This window comes from Pongo abelii, chromosome 12, assembly GCF_028885655.2.
Source record: "Pongo abelii isolate AG06213 chromosome 12, NHGRI_mPonAbe1-v2.0_pri, whole genome shotgun sequence".
NCBI lineage: Eukaryota > Metazoa > Chordata > Mammalia > Primates > Hominidae > Pongo > Pongo abelii.
Genome location: NC_071997.2, coordinates 105,890,424 through 105,912,058, shown reverse-complemented (window position 1 = coordinate 105,912,058; position 21,635 = coordinate 105,890,424). Strand labels below are relative to the sequence as shown.

At 46.0% G+C, this 21,635-nt stretch overlaps 1 protein-coding gene across 3 annotated transcripts in view; it reads left to right on the top strand.

Moving 5' to 3' along the window:
- Window positions 1-21,635, top strand: part of DPYSL5 (dihydropyrimidinase like 5) — a 101,897-nt gene that overhangs the window by 26,474 nt on the left and 53,788 nt on the right. The window contains exon 2 of one of the 3 annotated variants that reach the window (XM_054547735.2): window positions 10,345-10,413. The exons of the other annotated variants lie outside the window; for them this stretch is intronic. Coding sequence (XP_054403710.1) covers window positions 10,376-10,413 — 38 coding nt within the window. The 5' untranslated portion in view covers window positions 10,345-10,375. The remainder of the gene's footprint in view (window positions 1-10,344; window positions 10,414-21,635) is intronic. 3 annotated transcript variants of the gene reach the window in all.

The following is a 21,635-nucleotide window of genomic DNA, read 5'->3' as shown; positions in this document are numbered from 1 at the left end:
CTGTAGCTTTACAGTATGTCTTGAAATAAGGCTTTAAAAAAGCAGGAGGTGTCTGACTTCATGTGGCATTTTCCAGGTGTCCCAGGAGGCCCAGCCTTTGCAGGGAGACCTGCGTTCTGGGAGGTGGTGAGAGGTGTGGCTGCTGATCTCTGGGCTTGATTGATTCCACCTTTGTTCTTTTCCAAAATTGGTTTGCCTGTTCTAGGTCCTACATATTTTATATAAATTTAATATGAGCTTATCAATATCTATAAAAAAGCCTATTAGGATTTTGATTGAGGGTGTGTTGAATCTATAGATCAGATTGGAAAGAATGGACATCTTAACAATATCTATTCTTGCAATCTAGAAACATGATAATTACATTTATTTAGTTCTCTAATTTCTTTCAACAATGTTGTAGAGTTTTCATTGTACAAGTTTCGCACATATTTTGTTAAATTCATCCTGTTTTCTAATCCCTTTATAAATGAGATAAATATGTTTTAATATTATAAGCTCCTTCATTCCTCCAGTTCTCAGAAAAGCAACAGATCACTTGATTAACTGCAACAGAATAAGGCAGATTGGGAAGGAACTAGGACTGGAGTGGGTTGAGGGTGGTAAAGGGACAGCTCATCACAGACACTGGAGAACCTGCATTCCAGTGGGCAAAATACTTGTGATGGCAAAGACAGCAGCCATTGAGTAACCCAAGTGGGCATGTGGGGTGAAAACAGGCAGGAGAGCACAGTGGCAGGAGTGCAGGCACAGGTAGTGTGGGGAGGCAAGCAGCTGGTGTCAGGAGAGTGTGCCAACAGGTGGGGGACCACAGGTGGGCAGGCCTTGACTCCCTGAGGAGGGTGATGGGCAACCACAAAGAAGGGTGTGCCAGTCTACTGGGAAGGAGATGTGAGGCCCTTTGCAAACAGGCTTGGGCTCAGGGAGTCAGTATCTGGTGTGGAGTCCTGGGCCTGCCCTCAGCAAAAGAGGAGTTGGAGCTCAGAGTCAGGGCTTGTCCACTGTCAGGCATCCCAACCTGGAGGCTCAGCATGTTGGACTCTAAACCTGCCTTCTGGGTTTGGTTCTTGGCCTGGGCTGGCGGTGGCTGGGGGTGGGAAAGAGGCTACCAGGGACTAGGAACCAAGGAGATCTGGCGAGCCTTTCAGGGAATAGATGGGGGATAAATTGTACGTCCTTATAAAAATAATTTGGGTGTCTGTCATCAGTTCCAATTCCACCTCTCCTAGCAGGAGCAGGTAAACATGAAAAAGAGGAAATGCTGGCATTCCAGATGAATTAGACAGGCAGGCAACCCGAATTCTATTACTCCCATTACTTGCTTTCAAGAGATGTAGACGTATTCATCTCTTTTATCGGTAGGTACGCAGCAGGTGCTCCACAGTCAAGCATCGATCTCAGAGGAAAGGCCCATTTCCTCTTTTTCTTTAGGTGAATGAATTTATCTGCACTTTTTCAGACTCAACCATCAGGAAAAGCCTTTTGAACCCCAAATAATCATTTGCTTCATGTTTCCATTCATTCATCAAAGGAAGGTAGCAGCCAAGTAGGCCGGGTTACAGAGGGTGTTCTGCTCCCATTTTGTAGCCATTTGAGAAGATGCTGCGTTGTCCAGGGCCGTGGTGAACAGAACGGAGGAAGGGGACCATTGACTACCCCTCCTGGAGGTGGCCCCATCACTTGCACTCTTCAGTGAAGATGATGCCCTCACTGGGTGTGTCCCAGTGCACGGTGGAGTGGGGGTGCCTCTCACTGAGACGGGGGCCACTGGAGGAGGAACCTGGTGGAGATAGAGCATGATAAGCTTGGTTTTAGATGGGATGGGTTAGAAAGGCCAGCAAGATATCAAAGTAGGGAGATCTAATTGGCTGTAGATGTCCAGATTAATGGTTTTGGGGTTTGTTTTTGTTTTTATTTTTTGAGACGGAGTTTTGCTCGTCACCCAGGCTGGAGCGCAATGGCATGATCTTGGCTCACTGCAACTTTCGTCTCCCAGGTTCAAGAGATTCTCCTGCCTCCGCCTCCCAAGTAGCTGGGAGTACAGGTGCCTGCCACCACGCCTGGTTAACTTTTGTATTTTTAGTGGAGACAGGGTTTCACCCTATTGGCCAGGCTGGTCTCAAACTCCTGACCTCAGGTGATCTGCCCACCTCGGCCTTCCAAAGCGCTGGTATTACAGGCGTGAGCCACCGCGCCCGGCCAAGATGTCCAGATTAATGGTTGTTAAAGAAATATACAAGAGATGTTAGCTTGCTAGTGGCTTTGCCTGACCTGGCACAAACATCCTCAGAGTGTAGTCCGGTGTAACTACCCCATTCACCAGTGCTGTTACTGATTCCACAGCCACTTTTTTTTTTTTTTTTTTTTTTTGAGACAAAGTCTCACTCTTGTCCCCCAGGCTGGAGTGCAATGGCGCGATCTCGGCTCACTGCAACCTCCGCCTCCCAGGTTCAAGCAATTCTCTTGCCTCAGCCTCCCGAGTAGCTGGGATTATAGGCACCTGCCACCACGCCCGGCTAATTTTTGTATTTTTAGTAGAAATGGGGTTTCACCGTGTTGGCCAGGCTGGCTCGAACTCCTGACCTCAGGTGATCCGCCCGCCTCGGCCTCCCAAAGTGCTGGGATTACAGGCATGAGCCACCGCGCCCAGCCCACAGCCACTTTATTATAACAATATTTTTAAAATTATATAATACCAAGAGATTGAGTTCCACTGTAATTCTCCTTCTGTGGGAAAACCGCAGTTAATAGTTTCATATATATATGAAATCTCACTTATATAAATACACATATAGATAAACATACCTTGGGTTCTGGTTTTGTCCTGTAAATTACTTTCTTCACTTATAACCTCCCATGTCAATACTTAGAGATCTACAGAATCCTTTTCAATGGCTGCACAGCCCTCTAGTGTGTGAATATACCATTATTTATTTAAACAGTCCTCCTATTGTCAGACTTTAAGCTGGGTCTCAAAATCTTTGTTATTATAAACAACAGTGTTACCAAATACCCTCATACTACATCTTTGTACAACTGTTCAATTATTTCCTTTGGAGGAATTCTTAGATATGAGATGCACATTTTAAGTTTTCATGCAGATGTTCAGATTTCCTTCTGGTGAGAACATACTAATTTGAACTCTGTTAACAGCATATAAGAATGCGTGCTTTTTACATTTCCTTTGGACACTGTTCTGTGTGCTATTATGAATGGTGAAAAATGTAATCTCATTGTTTTCATTTGCATTTATTTAATTATTAATAAAGGTGAACATCTTTTCATTTGCCTGTTAGCTGTTTATGTCCCTCCTCCCCATGTGGGTTACCTATTCTTATCATTTGCCTATTTTTTTATTGCAGTTTTTTTGTCTTTTAGGATTTAGAAGTGCTATTACTTATAAATATTAATCCTTAGTTATATGATACACACCTGTCATACCAGTTTTTATTTGTCTTTATTAAAAGTAATTTGTGGTATCTTTTGCTGTATCATAATTTTTCACTATTATATAGTCTAAATTACTCTGATTTTTTATGGTTTCTGGCTTTGGATTATGATAAAAAAAGTCTAACTCAATCAAAGTTTATAAACATATCCTTCTATGTTTTTTTCTAGCACTTTATACTTTTCTCTCCTTTTCTAATGTAGAATGCAAACCTACTGATGCTACTTCTTTGCTTGCCATGCCAGCCAGCCCTGCCACTGCACTCAGCATCTTGTCCATACTCTTGGCACGCCATGTCCCACCAGGCCTTGAAGGATTCAGCCGCTGTCCACTTTCCACCCTCATGCATCCAATGCACCAGCCATCCTGAGTGCACCAAGCTAGCTTGCACCACACGGCTTCTGTCTGGAACATCCTTGCCTGACTTCTTCCCTGACCCCTGGTGAACTCATAAGCAACCACCCAGACTCACCTCCAAGGCACTTGTGAGAAGCAGTCCTCCAGCCCAGTCAGTGTGAAGTGCTTCCCCACCCTTTCCAGTACCGGCAGCCCTTCCAGCTCCTTGTCTCCTATTGAAATGTTGGTTGATGCATATCCTTCCACTACCAACTTGTGAGCTCCATGAGAGTTGGTTGAGTATCTGGCGCCCAATACAGTAACCCTGCCTCCATGATCTGATTTGCATTTTAGCAAGCTCAATCTGATAATAGTGTGGAGGCCGGGGACCAACCAGAAGTATCCATGTAATGGTGAGGTCATAGTCCAGTAAATGATAAGGGCCTGACTTCAGCAATGGGTTTGGAGAAAGAGGACAGAGGAGAAATTGATTTAGTAGGTAGAACCAACAGTGTTTCATTTGAGATGTTTCCTGGACATTCAATACATGAGAAAATAAAAACATTAGCCCAATGCATGGTGGCTCATGACTGTAATCCCAGCACTTTGGGAGCCCGAGGTGGGCAGATCACTTGAGGCCAGGAGTTTGAGACCAGCCTGGCCAACATAGCAAAACCCTATCTCTATTAAATTTAAAAAAAAAAAAAAAGCCCATTAACATGGTCCAGACCTTTTGATTGTTTGGAATTATGCCTGCTTCTCTTCTCTTGTGACTTGGCCTAGTTATCACCTCCACGTCATTATCAAGTGAAGTTAGCATATGGACCTCCAAGGCCAACTGTGCAGTGATTTCCATGTGTGACGAGCTCTCCCAGGCCCGGACACATGCAGTCAGTGAGTGCTGTTCTCTGCTCTCCTCCACCTCATTACCTTGGGTGGTGGGGTCAGTTGCCATCTTCCAACTGATCTAAAGGGTTCCTAGAGAGAGATGGTGAAATCAGCTCTTATTACTGTGTTTCCACAAACCACAGATGTGCCCTGGACAGCTAGTCCCTGCCTAGACATCTGTCTACACCTGCTTTCTGCTCTGCTCACCTATGCTGCCACTCATTTGTTGTTGTTGTTGTTGAGACAGGGTCTCACTCTGTTGCCCGGGCTGGAGTGCAGTGCCATGATCATGGCTCACTGCAGCCTCAACCCCCCAGGCTCAAGTGATCCTCCTGCCTCAGCCTTCCGAGCAGCTGGGTCTACAGGCATGCACCACCACACCCAGCTAACTTTTGATTTTTTGTAGAGACAGAGTCTCACTACACTGCCCAGGCTGGTCTCAAACTTCTGGTCTCAAGTGATCCTCCTGCCTCAGCCTCCCCAAGTGCTGGGATTAAGGCAGAGGCACCACTGCGCCAGGCCCATGCTGCCACTGCTAGTGTCATTCCCAGTCTGTTTTCCTTTCCCTTCAGGGAACCTCCCAGTATTCAGCCCTTTCTCAGCTCTGCTCCTTCCTTTTCTGTTCCGTGGGCACCACCCAGTTAACCCACTGCACCCCCATGCCTGGCTTACCAGAGTCACTGCCCTCCCTGCCTCCAGTCAACCCAGGCCAGGGTAAGGAAGCAGAAAGGCAAGTCCCTAACTCACAGTTGCATCCTATGACCACACTTGGATCCTGCTCCCGCTGTGCCAGGGCACCCTGGGAGCCATGTGTCTCATTCACAGCCTCGACCTCTTGCTCTGCACCCCTGATTTATGCTCTGTCTCTCCGAGCTGCATCCTCATCCCAGCCTCCCCTCTCAGCCCCAAGGGGTGCTGCCATTCTCAGCCCACACTTGCCTACCTCCACCTCCCCTCTTTTCTCCATGCCAGAGAACACCTGCTTTGCTCCTCTCCCCCAGCCCTTGACCAAACACCCACAACCAGCACAGAACTCTCTTTTGAGAAGACTTCTTCCCATCACTCACAGCACAGAGTCCGTTCCTGTGGCTGATGCTGTAAATGCAAGCTGCTTTCTCACTGCCATCTCCGTGGTTCTTACAACTTCCCCAGCCCAAGCCTTCTTTCAGCCAACATTGAATGAGTCCCCTCTATGTGCCAAACCCTCAGAGGACAAAATAAGGCATAGGCTTGGCTTTTGAAAAGCTTCAGTCTATTGGGCATGAATTCCCACCCACAGTTTTCTCAGCCATAACGTGGGGATAATAATGTTTCACTTCCTCACAGGGCTGCTGTAAGATTGCTAGGGAATCGTGTGTGAGCTCTTGAGATGATGTGGTGCTGATGGTGTTGACGCCCACTTGACAGCTGGGAAAATGGGCCTGGGAGGACGTGCCCATAGTCGCATGGCACAGCCAAGGTCACTGCCCTCACCTGTGCCCACGCTGCGGCCCACCCCATTTCCTCCTCACCTCCCCTCTGTGTCTGTTGCATCCTCACTCACTCCCATTCATTTCCCTCTAAAACAGGGCCCTGAAATCCAGACGTGATCAGCCTAGTGGTATCACTGCCCCAGAAGAAGGGAAGTTGGTCATTTTCACCCCCAGACGTTTCTGTAAGCCTCCTGAGAGTGCCCACTGGCCTGCCACCCCTGTGGCACAGTGCTTCCTGCCTGCACCCCGGCGTCTCAGGATCAAGGTCACAGTGGCTCACCCACCTTGCTGCTCATCTCCTCAAAGCTGGGTTCCATTAGTCATGAATTTCCATGGGCACTGATGAGATTTGCTTCTCAGGCTTAGGAATTCTGGACTGGTGTAAAAATATCTGTCTCAGTGATGAATGTGTCAGGTCCGTAAGAAAGACAGCCGGCAGGAGCAGGCACAGGAGGAAGGCTGCTTTTGATTGGGCAGAAGCATTATTGGCTTAAAGTCAGAGGCAGGTAAAAGCAACTTCATTTGGGAGAGAGAGCCTGGGAACACATTTTAAGCACAAGTATTTGGTGCCTCTTTGAAGGGGTCTTACGACTCAGAAATAAAGGGAATGCCTTGTACCCTTTTGAAATCTTGTTTAATTTCAAGAGTTGAAATAAAGGAAGCCGGGTGTGGTGGCTCACACCTGTAATCCCAGCACTTTGGGAGGCTGAGGCAGGTGGATCATGAGGTCAGGAGATCGAGACCATCCTGGCTAATACGGTGAAACCCCGTCTCTACTAAAAATACAAAAAGTTAGCCGGGCGTGGTGGTGTGCACCTGTAGTCTCAGCTACTCGGGAGGCTGAGGCAGGAGAATGGCGTGAACCCGGGAGGCAGAGCTTGCAGTGAGCCGAGATCGTGCCACTGCACTCCAGCCTGGGTTATAGAGCGAGACTCCATCTCAAAAAAAAAAAAAGAAAGAAAGAAAGGAAATTGGTTTGTCCCAGACAAGGGCAGGACTTCCTGAAAATAAGAGGGAAAGTTTTCCACCTTATTTCAATTTTTTTTCAAACAATATAAAAGTACTTGCATGATTTTAAAGTGCAATATTTACTTATTTATTTATTCATTGAGACAAGGTCTCACTCTGTCACCCAGGCTGGAGTGCAGTGGCATGATCACAGCTCACTGCAGTCCTGACCCCCTTGGCTCAAGCAATCCTCCTGCCTTAGCCTTCTGACTAGCTGGGACTACAGGCGCACACCACCATGACCAGCTAATTGTGTGTGTGTGTGTGTGTGTGTGTGTGTGTGTGTGTAGACAGGGTGTCACTATGTTGCCCAGGATGTTCTCAAACTCCTGGGCAATTGCTCAAGCAATACTCCTGCCTCAGCCTCCCAAAGTGCTGAGATTACAGGCATAAGCACCACGCCCGGCACAATATTTATTTTTAATTATAAGAGCAATGTCGGCAGAGCGTGGTGGCTCACGCCTATAATCCCAGCACTTTGGGAGGCCAAGGTGGGTGGATCACTTGAGGTCAGGAGTTCAAGACTAGCCTGGGCAACATGGTGAAACCCCATCTCTACTAAAAATACAAAAATTATTTTGTAAATTAGCCAGGCGTGGTGGGGTGCACCTATAATTCCAGCTACTCAGGAAGCTGAGGTGGAAGAATCACTTGAACCCAGGAGGCAGAGGTTGCAGTGAGCCGATCGTGCCACTGCACTCCAGCCTGGGTGACAGAGCGAGACTATCTTAAAAAAAAAAAAAAAAAAGTAACATATAGAAAGTCTGGAAAATTAGGGGGGCGGAAATCCCTTGTTATCCCACAACAGAAACTATTGTTTATCCTCTTCTGATCTGCTTTGAGTCCATATTTTGGTTGTAAGGGTATTTGACATGTATTTGTATTTTTTTTTAAGTTTTAAATGTTTGGTGAGATATATACAGCAACATGCAGAAAATATATGTGCAGTTTAAAGAATAATTAATAGCAAATGCCTTCATAATTCCCACCATGTAAGAAGCTCCCCCTACCATGGGCCCCTCCCTCCCTGCCAGGTAGAAAACCACTGCCAGAGTGATAACCCCTATCTTGAGTTTTCTGATTATCATTTCCTTGTTTTTTTTTTGCCATGGTTTTAGCACTAGATGCCTACATACTATAATTCCCATTTGCTTGTTTTTGATGGTTATGTGAATGTAATCATACCATATTTGCTCTTTTTGTTTGTTTGTTTTTGAGGCAGAGTCTCACTCTGTCACTCAGGCTGGAGCGCAGTGGTGCGATCTTGGCTCACTGCAACCTCCAATCCCCGGGTTCAAGCAGTTCTCCCACCTCAGCCTTCCAAATAGCTGGGATTACAGGCACGCGCCATCATACCCGGCTAATTTTTGTATTTTTAGTAGAGATGGGGTTTCACCATGTTGGCCAGGCTGGTCTTGAACCCCTGACCTCAAGTGATCCACCCACTTCAGCCTCCCAAAGTGCTGAGACTACAGGCGTGAGCCACTGCACCCAGCCTCATATTTACTCTGTTATGTCTGCTCCTTTCCCTCAACTATTGTTTGCAAGATGCTGTATATGGCTGTAGTCAGTTCATACTAATTTTCAGCTTAGAAGAAAGTAGTTTTATATTCTCATTCAATTTCTACCCTAAATCTAGGTTTCATCAGGTAGCCTGGGTTTGTGGTCCTTTCATGGTTAAGAAAATGCATTCTTTCCTCCTGCTTTCCCCAGCCCACACCTGAGGTCTCCAGCTGAGAAGAGCCCCCTGCCCCGTTTCCTGGCAGTGGGTGCAAGCCCTCTTCCAGCATTTGGCCCTTGTTCTAGGAAGCAGCCACTCCAAGAGCTGTTGGAGACCCTTGAGCTGCAGCTGCCATCCTTCCACGGGAGATGATGGAATTATTTCTGGGGCCTGGAGACAGCTGGCAAGAGCACGGGAAGCACAGTAGGGCTGAGTTATCTGCCAGAAGTCGGTGCTGGGAAGGCGAGGTGCTGGTGGTGGTGTGGTGCCTCCTCTGGTCACAGACGCTTGGCCTTCCCCAGCTAAAGCCCCAGTCAGGAGTCAGGGGTCCTTGTCTCCCATGTGTACACCTGTCTGTCCTTCTTCCAGGACCTGCAGGAGCTGGGCTTATGGAAGTGGGATTTACTCACACTTACTTTTGAGGGTCCTCAGCCTGCCCAGGCCTCAAGTAATGAAGCCTCCTGGCCTCAGGGAGTCAGCCAACACTTACAAGGAGCCAGGCTTCAGCTTGAACGCCCAAGACTGGTGCTGTGCACACTTGGGCTGGGAGGTACACGTGAACACACATCAACACACAGCTAACCTTGTCCTATCTCTCACACACACACACACACACATACACACTCAGCTCTGGCTTCTGACAACTGCCCTGTTCCTCTTCTGTGCCTTTGAACTAATCTCACTGAACAAGTGGCCGGCAGCTCCCATTTCTTACCACCCTCTCACAGCTAATCCTTTGCAATGTAGCTTTTGCCCTCCACACACTGATGGTCCTTGTTCACTAAGTCCAGCCACGTGGGGCCGGGCCAACTCAGATGAACCCATGGAATTAAAACCTCTTACTTGATCTTAGCCTGTTAAGGAATCATCCCTGTGGATTTATATACACCTTCCCAGAAGCTATTTGTTTCATTCAACTCCTGCTTGCTTGGGGCCCAAGAGATAGGTGGCTCTTGATCTGTACTTGTGGCAGTTTCTTTTAAAAACTGTCTCAGGAGGCTGGGCATGGTGGCTCATGCCTGTAATCCCAGCACTTTGGGAGGCTGAGGCAGGCGGATCACCTGAAGTCAGAAGTTAGAGACCAGCCTGACCCACATGGTGAAACCCCATCTCTACTAAAAATACAAAATTAGCTGGGCGTGGTGGCAGGTGCCTGTAATCCCATCTACTCGGGAGGCTGAGGCAGGGGAATCGCTTGAACCTGGGAGGTGGAGGTTACAGTGAGCTGAGATCATGCCATTGCACTCCAGCCTGGGTGACAGAGCAAGACTCTGTCTCAAAAAAAAAAAAAACCTGTCTCAGGAGCAAGCCGTTGTTCACCATATTCACACCCGTGGCACTGGTCAATGCGGATGGTATTTCCCTCCCCGTACCCACTCCTGCACTCTGAAGAGGCTGTTCTGGTGCTGGGCTCTTACCTATAGTCTTGCCCACCCCCTGACCTACTTCTTCCGATTCTATCTCCTCTCCAGTGCAGTGACAAAGGTGGTAGCAGTTTTCCAGATGTGGATGCTTCATGATCTGGTGCAGATGGTCCCCAGGTGCAAACGCCCCAGTCCAGCCCTCCCCCAGAATGGCACCTGCCATCTATAGGCTTGATCCTGCCCCACCCCTGGGTTAATGGAAACAGGGCCTGGTGGGACATTCAGAGACCTCCTCACTAGCCGATTTGGTATGGAAATATGTTTGTGGCTGTGGACAAGGACCCAGGGTGTCTCGTGGTGGATGTAACATTGGACAGAGACTCTCTCTCTGGCCTCCGACTGCTCTGCCTGACCAGTCCTTCTTCCTGTGCCAGTCCCAGGCATTCAGGTTCTCCACTAGCCTTTGGAGATGCCTGAAGCCCAGATGGAAGAAGGGGGACCTGCCCTTTTGCTCTCCTCAGTTCCTTGCCCCAGGGTTGGGTTCTACTTCCAGAATCCCTCAAAACATTTTGCACAAAACTCCCAGGTAATCCAAATCAGGACCACCTCTCACAGCAGTCTTCCTGGATGTCGACCCTGGCCTGGGCTGGATAGGAATCTGGGAAGAGTCTGAGGTTTCTGGATGGGGTGACTGGGGACAGGGGAGTTGGTTTTGGACAGGTTGAGTGTGTGCTGCCTGTGGAACCCAGTAGAATGGTCCAGTGGGCATTCGGATGGTATTAAAATGCTCCCACTCCCTCATTAGCTAGGCTTTCAGGTTCCTGCTTGCTTCAGAAAGTAGAGAACTGGGGGTTATGAAAAGCTCAGTCACTGAGCAGGTAAAGTTTGATCGGATGTCGGGAGAAGTAGTCACAGAGTGGAAACAGCTGTGACCTTTTCTTTTTTCCTTGTCATCTAATTGCTAATTAGTCATTAGTTCATATAAAGTAGATACCTTTGAGAAATAGGACATGGTCAGATGAATGAGGTATGGAGACTTAAACAGTAATGACATACTGAGTTCACAGGTCTCTGTGTCATTATGACCTGCCTTACATGTAGGTCATAAATATTTTATTTCTGTCTAAATAAATTATAAAAAATTCACTTAATATTAAGCTGCAGCTACTTACCTGAAAAGGAACAAAATGTCACCTCTGAAGTAACTACTAGTTAAACAATTTTGCAAACAAATATTATTTTAAGTCTACTCAATAGTTGATAAATCAATTATGAATTAATCATAAAATTATTCTGTGCTTTAATATTAGTTAAGTTTTTACTGTTTACTACTTAGAATGCCATTTACTTTTTTAAACTTAAATTTATTAACTTAAACCCTCAGCATTTCCCACTCATCTCAAACTCCCCTTTGGTTTTTGTGTTCTGTTGAACCTTTGATTTGGCATGTTTCAACTCAAAGAGAATCCCTTCCCTGAGTGACCCCAGGGTGCCTTATGTGCCAGCATCCTCCACAACCCCATTTTAAGAATGGCTCTCCCATTGAGAAGGCTGCAAAATGCCAGCCTACTGTTTCTCTCTCCTTTGTGCTGATCATAAGAAAAATAGCTGTAGGTTTCCATTTTCCTTTCCACACAACTGTCGTGTGTTGCCTTTTGATCCTTTAGCAAATGTTACCTGCTTGGAGCAAGGGAAAACCATGCCAGCCCGCCTGTGTCCTCTGTGACCTGAGCTGACCTCACCTGCCCCTTGAGGTGCTACCCGGGTTGCCATTAGGCTTGGCTTAGATGCCACAGATCCTTCATGTCACATGACAGTGTTTTTGATATAACAGTCTTGTGCGTTTTTGATATCACAGTGACCAGTTATCTGTAAAATTATACGTTTTTCTGTGGATTCTATCAAAAGAGGAAATGTGAATCTTAAACTAATGCTTTCTAAAAAGAGGAAATGCATGTCTTAAACCAATACCTTCCAAGTTCCCTTTAAGGTCTTTATGCAGGAAGGGTCCCCCTTGCACCATCCTGGCCCCAAGTGCCTGTGCCAAGCTCCAGAGGCCCCCAGCATCCTCCAGCTGAGTTGTTGGCAGGGGCAGCCGTGCAGGCCAGACTGTGCAGGCTCTCCTTGTCTCACACCTCCCGCAGGCCCAGGGGAGCTGGGGAAGGCGATGACAGAAGCAGGCAATTCCAAAACACAGTGTCGGGCTTGGCATTTCTTTGGCAGGACTAAAACTGTGTACCTTCTAGGAGTGCAGGGTGTGTGCATTTCATGATCAAGAAGCAGCAGCTGCCATAACTTTGTCCACTCAGCAAGATGCTTCCTATGCAGTTCTGCATTGGAACTACTCCACAAAAGTAAAAATGGGGGTCATGGAAGGAAGGATTTTTCTGTTTTCCCACAAGACAGTGGTTGGATAGCAATAATTGTTACTATTTTAAACATGGAGAGGCTTTCTCATGAAAGACTGCACTCCCTAGTTACAGTATTGTCCCCTCCCCACCATCCCACTTCCACCCCAAGTTCCCTATTCCCAGCTTGCACATCACCTTAACGCGAACCCATAAACGGTTCAGGAACATAATGCCACAGGATCAGAATCCTCTTGGAGTAGACAAGCTGTGTATAACTGGATAAATCTAGGATTTGGGATATCCAAAGATAGCCACCATCTTGCTGTGGAAGGCATCATTACTTCCCTGAATAAATTGTAAACATCATAAGATCCCTATGCTTGCAGTGTGACACCTTCCCGTTAGTCCTGGGCTGGTTCCCTTCAGTTCAAAGTCACTGTTGACAGAGTCCAGGGACTGGAGTGAAAATTGGAAGTAAACTTAATAGTCTATGCAGCTCTAGAATTCCATACTTCTGATTCTTTCTTTCTTTCTCTCTCTTTCTTTCCTTCCTTCCTTCCCTTCCCGTCCCGTCCCTTCCCCTTCCTTCCTTCTTTCCTTCCTTCCTTTTTCTTTCTTTCTTTCTCTTTCGTCTCACTCTGTCTCCCAGGCTGGAGTGCAGTAGTGCAATCTGGGCCCACTGCAATCTCTGCCTCCCGGGTTCAAGTGATTCTCCTGCCTCAGCCTCCCGAGTAGCTGGGATTACAGGTGTGCAGCACCATGCCCGGCTGATATTTGTATTTTTGGTAGGGATGGGGGTTTCACTATATTGGCCAGGATGGTCTCAAACTTCTGACCTCAGGTGATCCACCCACCTTGACCTCCCAAAGTGCTGGGATTACAGGTGTGAGCCACTGTGCTCAGCCACGATTTATTCTTTCTAATGGCATTTAACTGTCTGGATTTTTTCCCATTCTGCCTGAGATGACAGACATGTGTTTTAGAATTCTGTTGTTTGCATAGATGAAATAACTGGGTGATCAAAGTTTTTGGCGAAACATATGGGCATATGGGATATAGCCAGAAGTCTTTAAAGGAGGTGACATTTATTTTAAGGCCCAGTTGTTACTTATGTTGCTCATTTCTGTCTAGTGTGATGTCTTAGTTTGGGCTGCTTTAACAAAACTACCATAAACTGGGTGGTTTAAACAATAGAAATTTATTCCTCACAGTTCTGAAGGCTGGGAAGTCCAAGATCAAGTTGAAGTTGAGGGTTCCTGTTGAGGGCTCTCTTCCTGGCTTACAGATGGATGCCTTCTTGCTATGCCCTCACGTGTCAGAGAGAGAGAGCTATCTCTCTCCTGTCTCTTCTTCTAAGGACACTAATCCCATTCATGAGGGCTCACAAAGGCCTCCCAAAGGCCCCACCTCCAAACACTGTCACACCGGGGATTAGGCTTCGACATATGAATGGGACACAAACATTCCATTCATTGCATGTAGTGAGCCAGAGGGCCAGATATTGACTCTGTCTGCTACACAGTTATTGTGTTTTGGAGTAAACTAGGTGACTTGAAGCACCAACAATTGGTAAAACTAATGCTGGCCTTCTGGAGAGCTTATACTTCTTTTTTTTTTTTTTTTTTTTTTTTTTGAGACGGAGTCTCGCTCTGTTGCCCAGGCTGGAGTGCAGTGGTGAGATCTTGGCTCACTGCAAGCTCTGCCTCCCGAGTTCATGCCATTCTCCTGCCTCAGTCTCCCGAGTAGCTGGGACTACAGGCGCCAGCCACCACGCCTGGCTAATTTTTTTGTATTTTTAGTAGACACACAGTTTCACCGTGTTAGCCAGGATGGTCTCGATCTCCTGACCTCATGATCCGCCTGCCTCAGCCTCCCGAAGTGCTGGGATTACAGGCATGAGCCACCACGCCCGGCCTGGAGAGCTTATACTTCTTTCTGACCACAACCTCTGACAAAAATGTTACCTGGATTTGCTGCCTCAATTGGAGCAGAGGGAAGAGAGTCCCTTTGTGGTGCTTAAGAACCTGCATAGCGTAGGGAAAAAAAAAAAAAGCCTGCATCACAACAATTGCCCTCAAATCTCTTCCCTTCTGGGGGACTTTCCTGAGAGGTCCAGAGTATCCATCCCACTCACCCACCCTCTGACTGACTCCATCACTATGTTCATACACGTGTGCACACACAGACAGCCTGTGCTGCAGAGAGAGACCAGCAACGTCTTCCCTTTGTTGGATTCAGCAAAGACTAGCAGGGAAAGCTGTAAGAATAAGGTGCTAATGAGGTTACTGGGGAAGGTGAGCAGCATGATGAGTGTCCACAGTCCACAGCGAGGCGGGATTGGACGGGGTTAGCATCTTGGGGACTTAGGCTACTTGGAAGAGTAGGAATATGTGGGGAGGATACTGATGCAATAGGCTTCCTACCATCACCATGAAGCCAGTCTTACCCATTCCAGCTCTGGTCTCTGTAACATGGGGAAAGATACCCAGTTTAGACCAGTATCTGTCAAGTTCACTTTTAGGTCTTTAGGCAAGAAGTGTCCCCTTTACACTTCAGTCACCTATGAAAGCAATTATTTGCATCTCTCTTGCTCCGTAGACTGAGTTTCTTAAGAGCAGGGCCTGTGGTTTTTTCAGAGTTGTCTCCAGTGGAAAGGAGTGAAGTTATAGAACACTTTAGTGCACAGAAATGTTCTAAACTTTTAAGATTTTAAAAATTTAAAAAAGATATTCTCCAAAAGCACCCTGGGTAGGGACCGTGTTAGGCAACTGTGCTACGATATTATCCAAACAAGCCAGTGCAGGCCTAGAGGTCCCAAGACCTTGGGAACCCCGAGGCTGAAGCCCTGCAGGCTGCTCCAACAGCAGCCCATGTGGAAAGCTGGAATTCAGCACAATTGGGCCTGGAGGCTGGGCCATCACTCACACTGCGGTGTCTCTACTGAGCTGCTTCAGATCTGGGGTCCAGCTCACCCCTCCTTCTGTATGACTCAAGGCTAGACGCTTGTATTAGTCTGCTCAGGCTGTCATAACAAAATACCACAGACTGGGTGGCTTAAACTACAGAAATTTATTTTCTCACAGTTCTGGTGGCTGGAAGTCCAAGATCAGGGTGCAGCCGGGTCGGGTTGTGGTGAGATCTCTCCTCCCGGCTGATCAATAGCTGCCTTCTCACTGTGTCCTCACACGGCTTTTCCTCTGTTCCTGTGCCTGGAGAGATAAAGCAAGCTCTCTGGCATCTCCTAACCAGGACACTAATCCTAGCAGATCAGGGCCCTGCCCTATGACCTCATTTAACCCTTAAAACTTTCTAAGAGGCGCCATTTCCAAATACAGCCACACTGGGGTTAAGACTTCAACATATGAACTAGAGGGGACACATACATCTAGTCCATAATAACTCTAGCGACGAACTGTCTGGCTTTCAATCTCTGCTCTGTTACAAACTAGTTGTGGGACCTTGAGGACGTTCTTTTAACTTTTCTAAGCCTCAGGTTCTTCTTGGTAAAAATGGAGGCAATGATGGTACCTATCTCCAGGCATTGTAAGGATTAAATCAGATGATGCACACAATGGGCCTAGCGAAGGGCCCAGTATATAGTCAGTGTCTAGTAATTATTAGTTACCATTATTAATAGAGTCCTCTAAGTTCTGAGAATGAGTTTTCTAGATGGTAGTCCTAGGAGAGCAGTCTAGCCTGGATTTCCAGGACCAGCCCAGGCCTGTGTGAATGGGATTCCTGGGCCAGAGAGGTTCCAGGCTCCCCAGTATTCTGCAAGGGAGCCAAGCCTCTTCAGAGCCTCGTTAGTCTCTGGAGACTTCCAACTAGGAAGTGGAAAAAAACAGGCCGAGGTGATGGCAGCCCAAAGTTTCTAGAGAAGGAGAGTAGTCAGCCCCATCTATTCCTCCCTCACCCATCTCCTTTCAAAAAGGATGGCAGAGGGAGGAACTGAGCCAGCTGGGTCTGAATGAAGGGTCACGTTGGATTCCTTCTGGCTTCTTTTTAGTTAATAAATAAATAAATAACTTTTTTTTTTTTGAGACAGAGTCTCGCTCTGTTGCCCAGGCTGGAGTGCAGTGGCATGATCTTGGCTCACTGCAACCTTTGCCTCCTTGGTTCAAGTGATTCTCCTGCCTCAGTTTCCTGAGTAGCTGGGACCACAAGCATGCACCACTATGCCCAGCTAATTTTTGTAATTTTAGTAGAGATGGAGTTTTATCATGTTGGCCAAGCTGGTCTCGAACTCCTGACCTCAAGTGATCCGCCAGCCTCAGCCTCCCAAAGTGCTGGGATTACAGGCATGAGCCACTGAGCCTGGCCTAAAAAAAGTCTTTTGAACATATATTTTCAGATTATATGTTCCTCCTCCAATTTATTATGTAAAATTTGAAAAATACAGAAACCTATGAAGGACATAAAACTCACCTGGAAACCGTCTACCCAGAGTTAATTCCCTTAAGTCAGATAGACCTAAATCTGAAGCCCATCCCTCCCCCTGGAGTTGTGTGACCTTTAATGGGCTACTTGTTATTTTCAAAACCTCTGTTTATTCCTTAAAGTGAGGCTAACACTTCCTGCTTTGTTCCCACTTTGTGGGGGTTGCTGTGTGAATGCATGTAAAGTGCCAGGCACAGGGTATTTATTTACTGAGAGCTCTTATTTCTATTGAAGACAATGTCCTTGGCTTTTGATTCTAGCATCAAAGCTCAGACAAGAATTCTCAGTAAGCTATTATCACACTGCTCTTTCAGGTTCTCCAACATCCAGGCATGTGCTACGAACATGTAAGCAAACCCATCTTGTCATTTACAACATTGACATAACGATTATGCAGCAATTTTTCCAGCATAAGTATTCCTAGTTTTCCTCTTACCTTAAACCTGCTTTAAAAGGTGAGGATTAAACTAGACATGGTGGCATGCACCTGTAGTCTCAGTTACTCAAGAGGTTGAAGCTGGAGGATTGCTTGAGCCCAGGAGTTCAAGTTCAGCCTGGGCAATGAAGTAGAGAACTAAAAAAAAAAAAAAAAAACACAATTTAAGGTGAGGATTGTATCTTTGCACAGAGGACTGGGTTTGTTTCTTCCTCCAGCAAACTCTACTATCACCATCACTTCTTTCTTTTTTTTTTTTTTTTTGTTCTTTTCTTTTCTTTTTTTTTTTTTGAGACAGAGTCTTTGCTGTGTCACCCAGGCTGGAATGCAGTGATGTGATCTCAGCTCACTACAGCCTCAGCCTCCTGGGCTCAAGTGATCCTCCCACCCACCCACCAGTAGCTGGGACTACAGGTGCCTGCCACCACACTTGGCTAATTTTTGTATTTTTTGTAGAAACGGGGTTTCACCATGTTGTCCAGGCTGGCCTTGAACTCCTGGACTCAAGCGATCCTCCTACCTTGACCTCCCCAAGTGCTGGGATTACAGGCATGAGCCACCGTACCTGGCCCATTTCCCTCTTTTAAAGCCAACTAAGAACCTGGATCTCTCCTTTCCTAGTCACACTTGGGCTTGGCTTTGTAATGAGAGAGAGAGAGAGAGAGAGAGAGAGAGAGAGACTGCATCTCAGACTTCTGGGCTTCCTTTGGCCAGAGTGGCTCTATCCACCACCCAAGAACCAAACCCATTTTCTTATTATTGCATATGAAATTAAAACTCCAGTTTTTAGATTTTAGGACAAAAGATCCCTTGACATGTGTTCAGCTTCACCCCAGCTCCAGACAATAGGCTTGTGGCTGTGGCTGTCCCCTCTTCCCTAGTCTCTCCAGCCCAACTCCCCACTGCCTCTCTGTTCTGGCGCCTTCCACTCTAGGGGAGCAGGGCCTCTTCTCCCCAGAGGTCAGAATGATACCCTGCAGGGAGCAGATGTTCCTGGAGTACAGTTGTCACTCCTAGCCACCTGCTTTGTTTCCCAGCACTCCCTCAGGCAGCAGCGTCCAAGGGCCATGCTTTCCTTACAGCAGGAGAACCTGGTGGTTGAGGCTCCATATAAGCTTTCTTATTTGTTGTTGAGATTCCATGCACTCGAGCCTGGCCAACTTGGCAAAAAATAAACCAACTGTTTCCAGGAGAACAGGCTATGATCTCCAAATATCCGACATGTGCCCTTACAAGAGGTACTCCTTTAATAGATCCCCAAGGCCTTTTCATCCTGGGACACAGCCTTCCCAGAACTTCCCTGGTGACAGACAAAGTTAAATGATGAGGATGAGAGAAAATATGTTGCTTCCTTTGTTCTATTCACCGTAATTAGCTGTGTTAGGAAAATTGAGCCTTATCCTGGACATAGAGTTACCAAATATCCCTGAAAACAAACATGGAATTGGTCTACTACTCATTGCTTTAAACCATTTTGATTGTGTTAGAGTGCAACAAGTAGATGGGGCTATTTATTCGTTTATTCACCAGTTTTGAGTATTCTGTACTAGATGCTGAGGATGAGGAGCGGGCGGAGACAAAGATGACTGATAGGACCGCCTTTGATGACCCTACTCCATAGGTGGAGAGAGAATCTAGTGCCATGAAGGCAATGGATCTAGTGAAGGCACAAAGAGATTCAGAGAAAACTTTTTCAGAAGAGGAGACAATTGGGCCCTGAAGAATGAGAAATTTACTACATATAAAAGTGGGCTTTATTTTACCTCAAGGACACACTGCAATGGTGTAATCTCCTTCCTGCTGGTCAGAGTTTGTCCTATATTTTCTAAGCCTAAATGTAAATATTTTCTGTTCAGATACCTAAGGGTCAAGAGAGTTGCATATCCTTATTATTATTATAAATCCTTATTAGAATTTATATTATAAATATAAATATAACAACTTTATATACTTATAATTATATAATTATAATTTATATTATAAATATAAATCCTTATTATTATAGATAATTCCTTACTTATTTTGGATATTAATCAAAATGTGCCCCCTGGATGGAATTTTAAGCAACTCACCATGACCACAGCTATCTGAGCTGCCCTCAGCACTGGCCCCATTTCCTATGTGCACCCCATTTCACTTCTCAGGTCCCTGCAGTGGCTCCCCCACATCTTCACACTCTCCTCAAATCCACTCATTCTGTACCACTCCCACGAGCTCTCAGCCCCCAGCTTTGCAGAGCAGAGAGAATGCAAACTCGCTTATATGCCTGTCTCTTCTGCATCTGCACATCACCTCCTCCTACAAGCCTTTGACTTTAACCTCTCTGTATCTCTTTCCTCTTTGGCGAGAAGGGCATAATAATACCTTCCCCACAGGATTGTTGGAGGGATCTAATCAAGCAAGCCATGTAAATTGACAAGTGAGGGCCTTGTTTGTTGAGGCCTTCTGTTAATGATGGTTGCCATTATTCTATGCTACCTCCTTCGGGAGCTCACATCAAAAATAGTCCCTTGATCTCTTAGACCTTTAATCTCTCCCTTGGCTGCTTCTTCACTCCCTGAAAAATATTCGTCCTAAGATTGATACTTGCCCTCAGCCATGCTCCTTGGGCCGTTTCTAGGCTTTCTTTACTCACAGAGATCTTGACGGCTGTATATGCAGTCTCCACAAACTTGCCTTCAATCAGAGTTCATCAAAGACTCACTGATTTCCAAAGCAGAGGTCAAGATCTTCTGTGGTCCTTGCCCCCACTTCACTGCATGGCTACATTTAATGCTAAGGGAAGGGAGCTCTACAGAGGTGGGAGTAGTCAGTGGTGTCAAATGTGGTTACTTGATGCATAATCCATTTTGAGTTAATTTTTGTATAAGATTTTAGGTTTAAATTAAGGCTGGGTTTTTGGCCTATGAATATCCAACACCAATTGTTGAAAAGACTGTCCTCCCTTCATTGAATTGCTTTTGCACCTTTGTCAAAAATCCGTTCACCATAGTTGTCAAGATCATGCAGTCTTGATTACTATAGCTATGTAATATGTCTTGGAATCAAGTAGACTGATTCCTCTGACTTTATTCTTCTTTGTGGAGGTTGCTTTAGCTGTTCTAGTTCCTTTGCCAGTCCACATACATTTTGACAATAATATACAAAAGATTCGTGCTGAGATTTTAATAGGAATTGCATTAAACATGTATGTCAATTTGGGGAGAATTGACACTATGTTTAATCTTCCAATCCATGAACATGGTATGTCTCTCCACTTACTTAGATTGTCTTTGATTTCTTTCATTGGCATTTTGTAGTTTTCAGCATACAAGTCCTGTGTGTATTTTTTCTTTTTTTATATTGACAGATAAAATTGTATGTGTTTGTTGTGTGCAACATGATGTTTTGAAGCACATACTCATTGTGGAATGACTAAATCCAGTTAATTAACAGATGAATTACCTCATATAATGAGAGGTTAGAACACTTGATAGCTACACTCAAAGCATTTTTCAAGAATACAATGTTATTATTAACTATAGTCACCATGTTGTACAATAGATCTCTTAAACTTATTTAACTGAAATTTTGTATCCTTTCATCAACATTTCCCCAACTCCCCTTTACCCCAGCTACTCCAGCCACTGATAACCACCATTCTGTTCTCTATTTCTTTTTTTTTTTTTTTTTTTGAGATGGAGTCTTGCTCTGTCGCCCAGGCTGAAGGGCAGTGGCATGATCTCGGCTTACTGCAACCTCTGCCTCCCTGGTTCAAGCAATTCTCTACCTCAGCCTCCCGAGTAGCTGGGATTACAAGCACCCACAACCACGCCCGGCTAGTTTTTGTATTTTTAGTAGAGACGGGGTTTCACTATCTTGGCCAGGCTGGTCTTGAACTCCTGACCTCATGACTCACCCACCTCAGCCTCCCAAAGTGCTGGGATTACAGGCATGAGCCACCGCACCCAGCCTCTGTTCTCTATTTCTATGGATCAACTTTTTTAGGTTCCACACAGGAGTAAGAGCATGTGGTATTTGTCTTTCTGTGCTTGGCTTATTTTACTTAACCTAATGTTCCCCAGATTTATCCAAGTTATTACACATGACAGGACCTCCCCCTTTTTTATGGCTGAGCAGTATTCTATTGTGTATATATACATCTTTTTCATCCATTCATCCATTGACGGGCACTT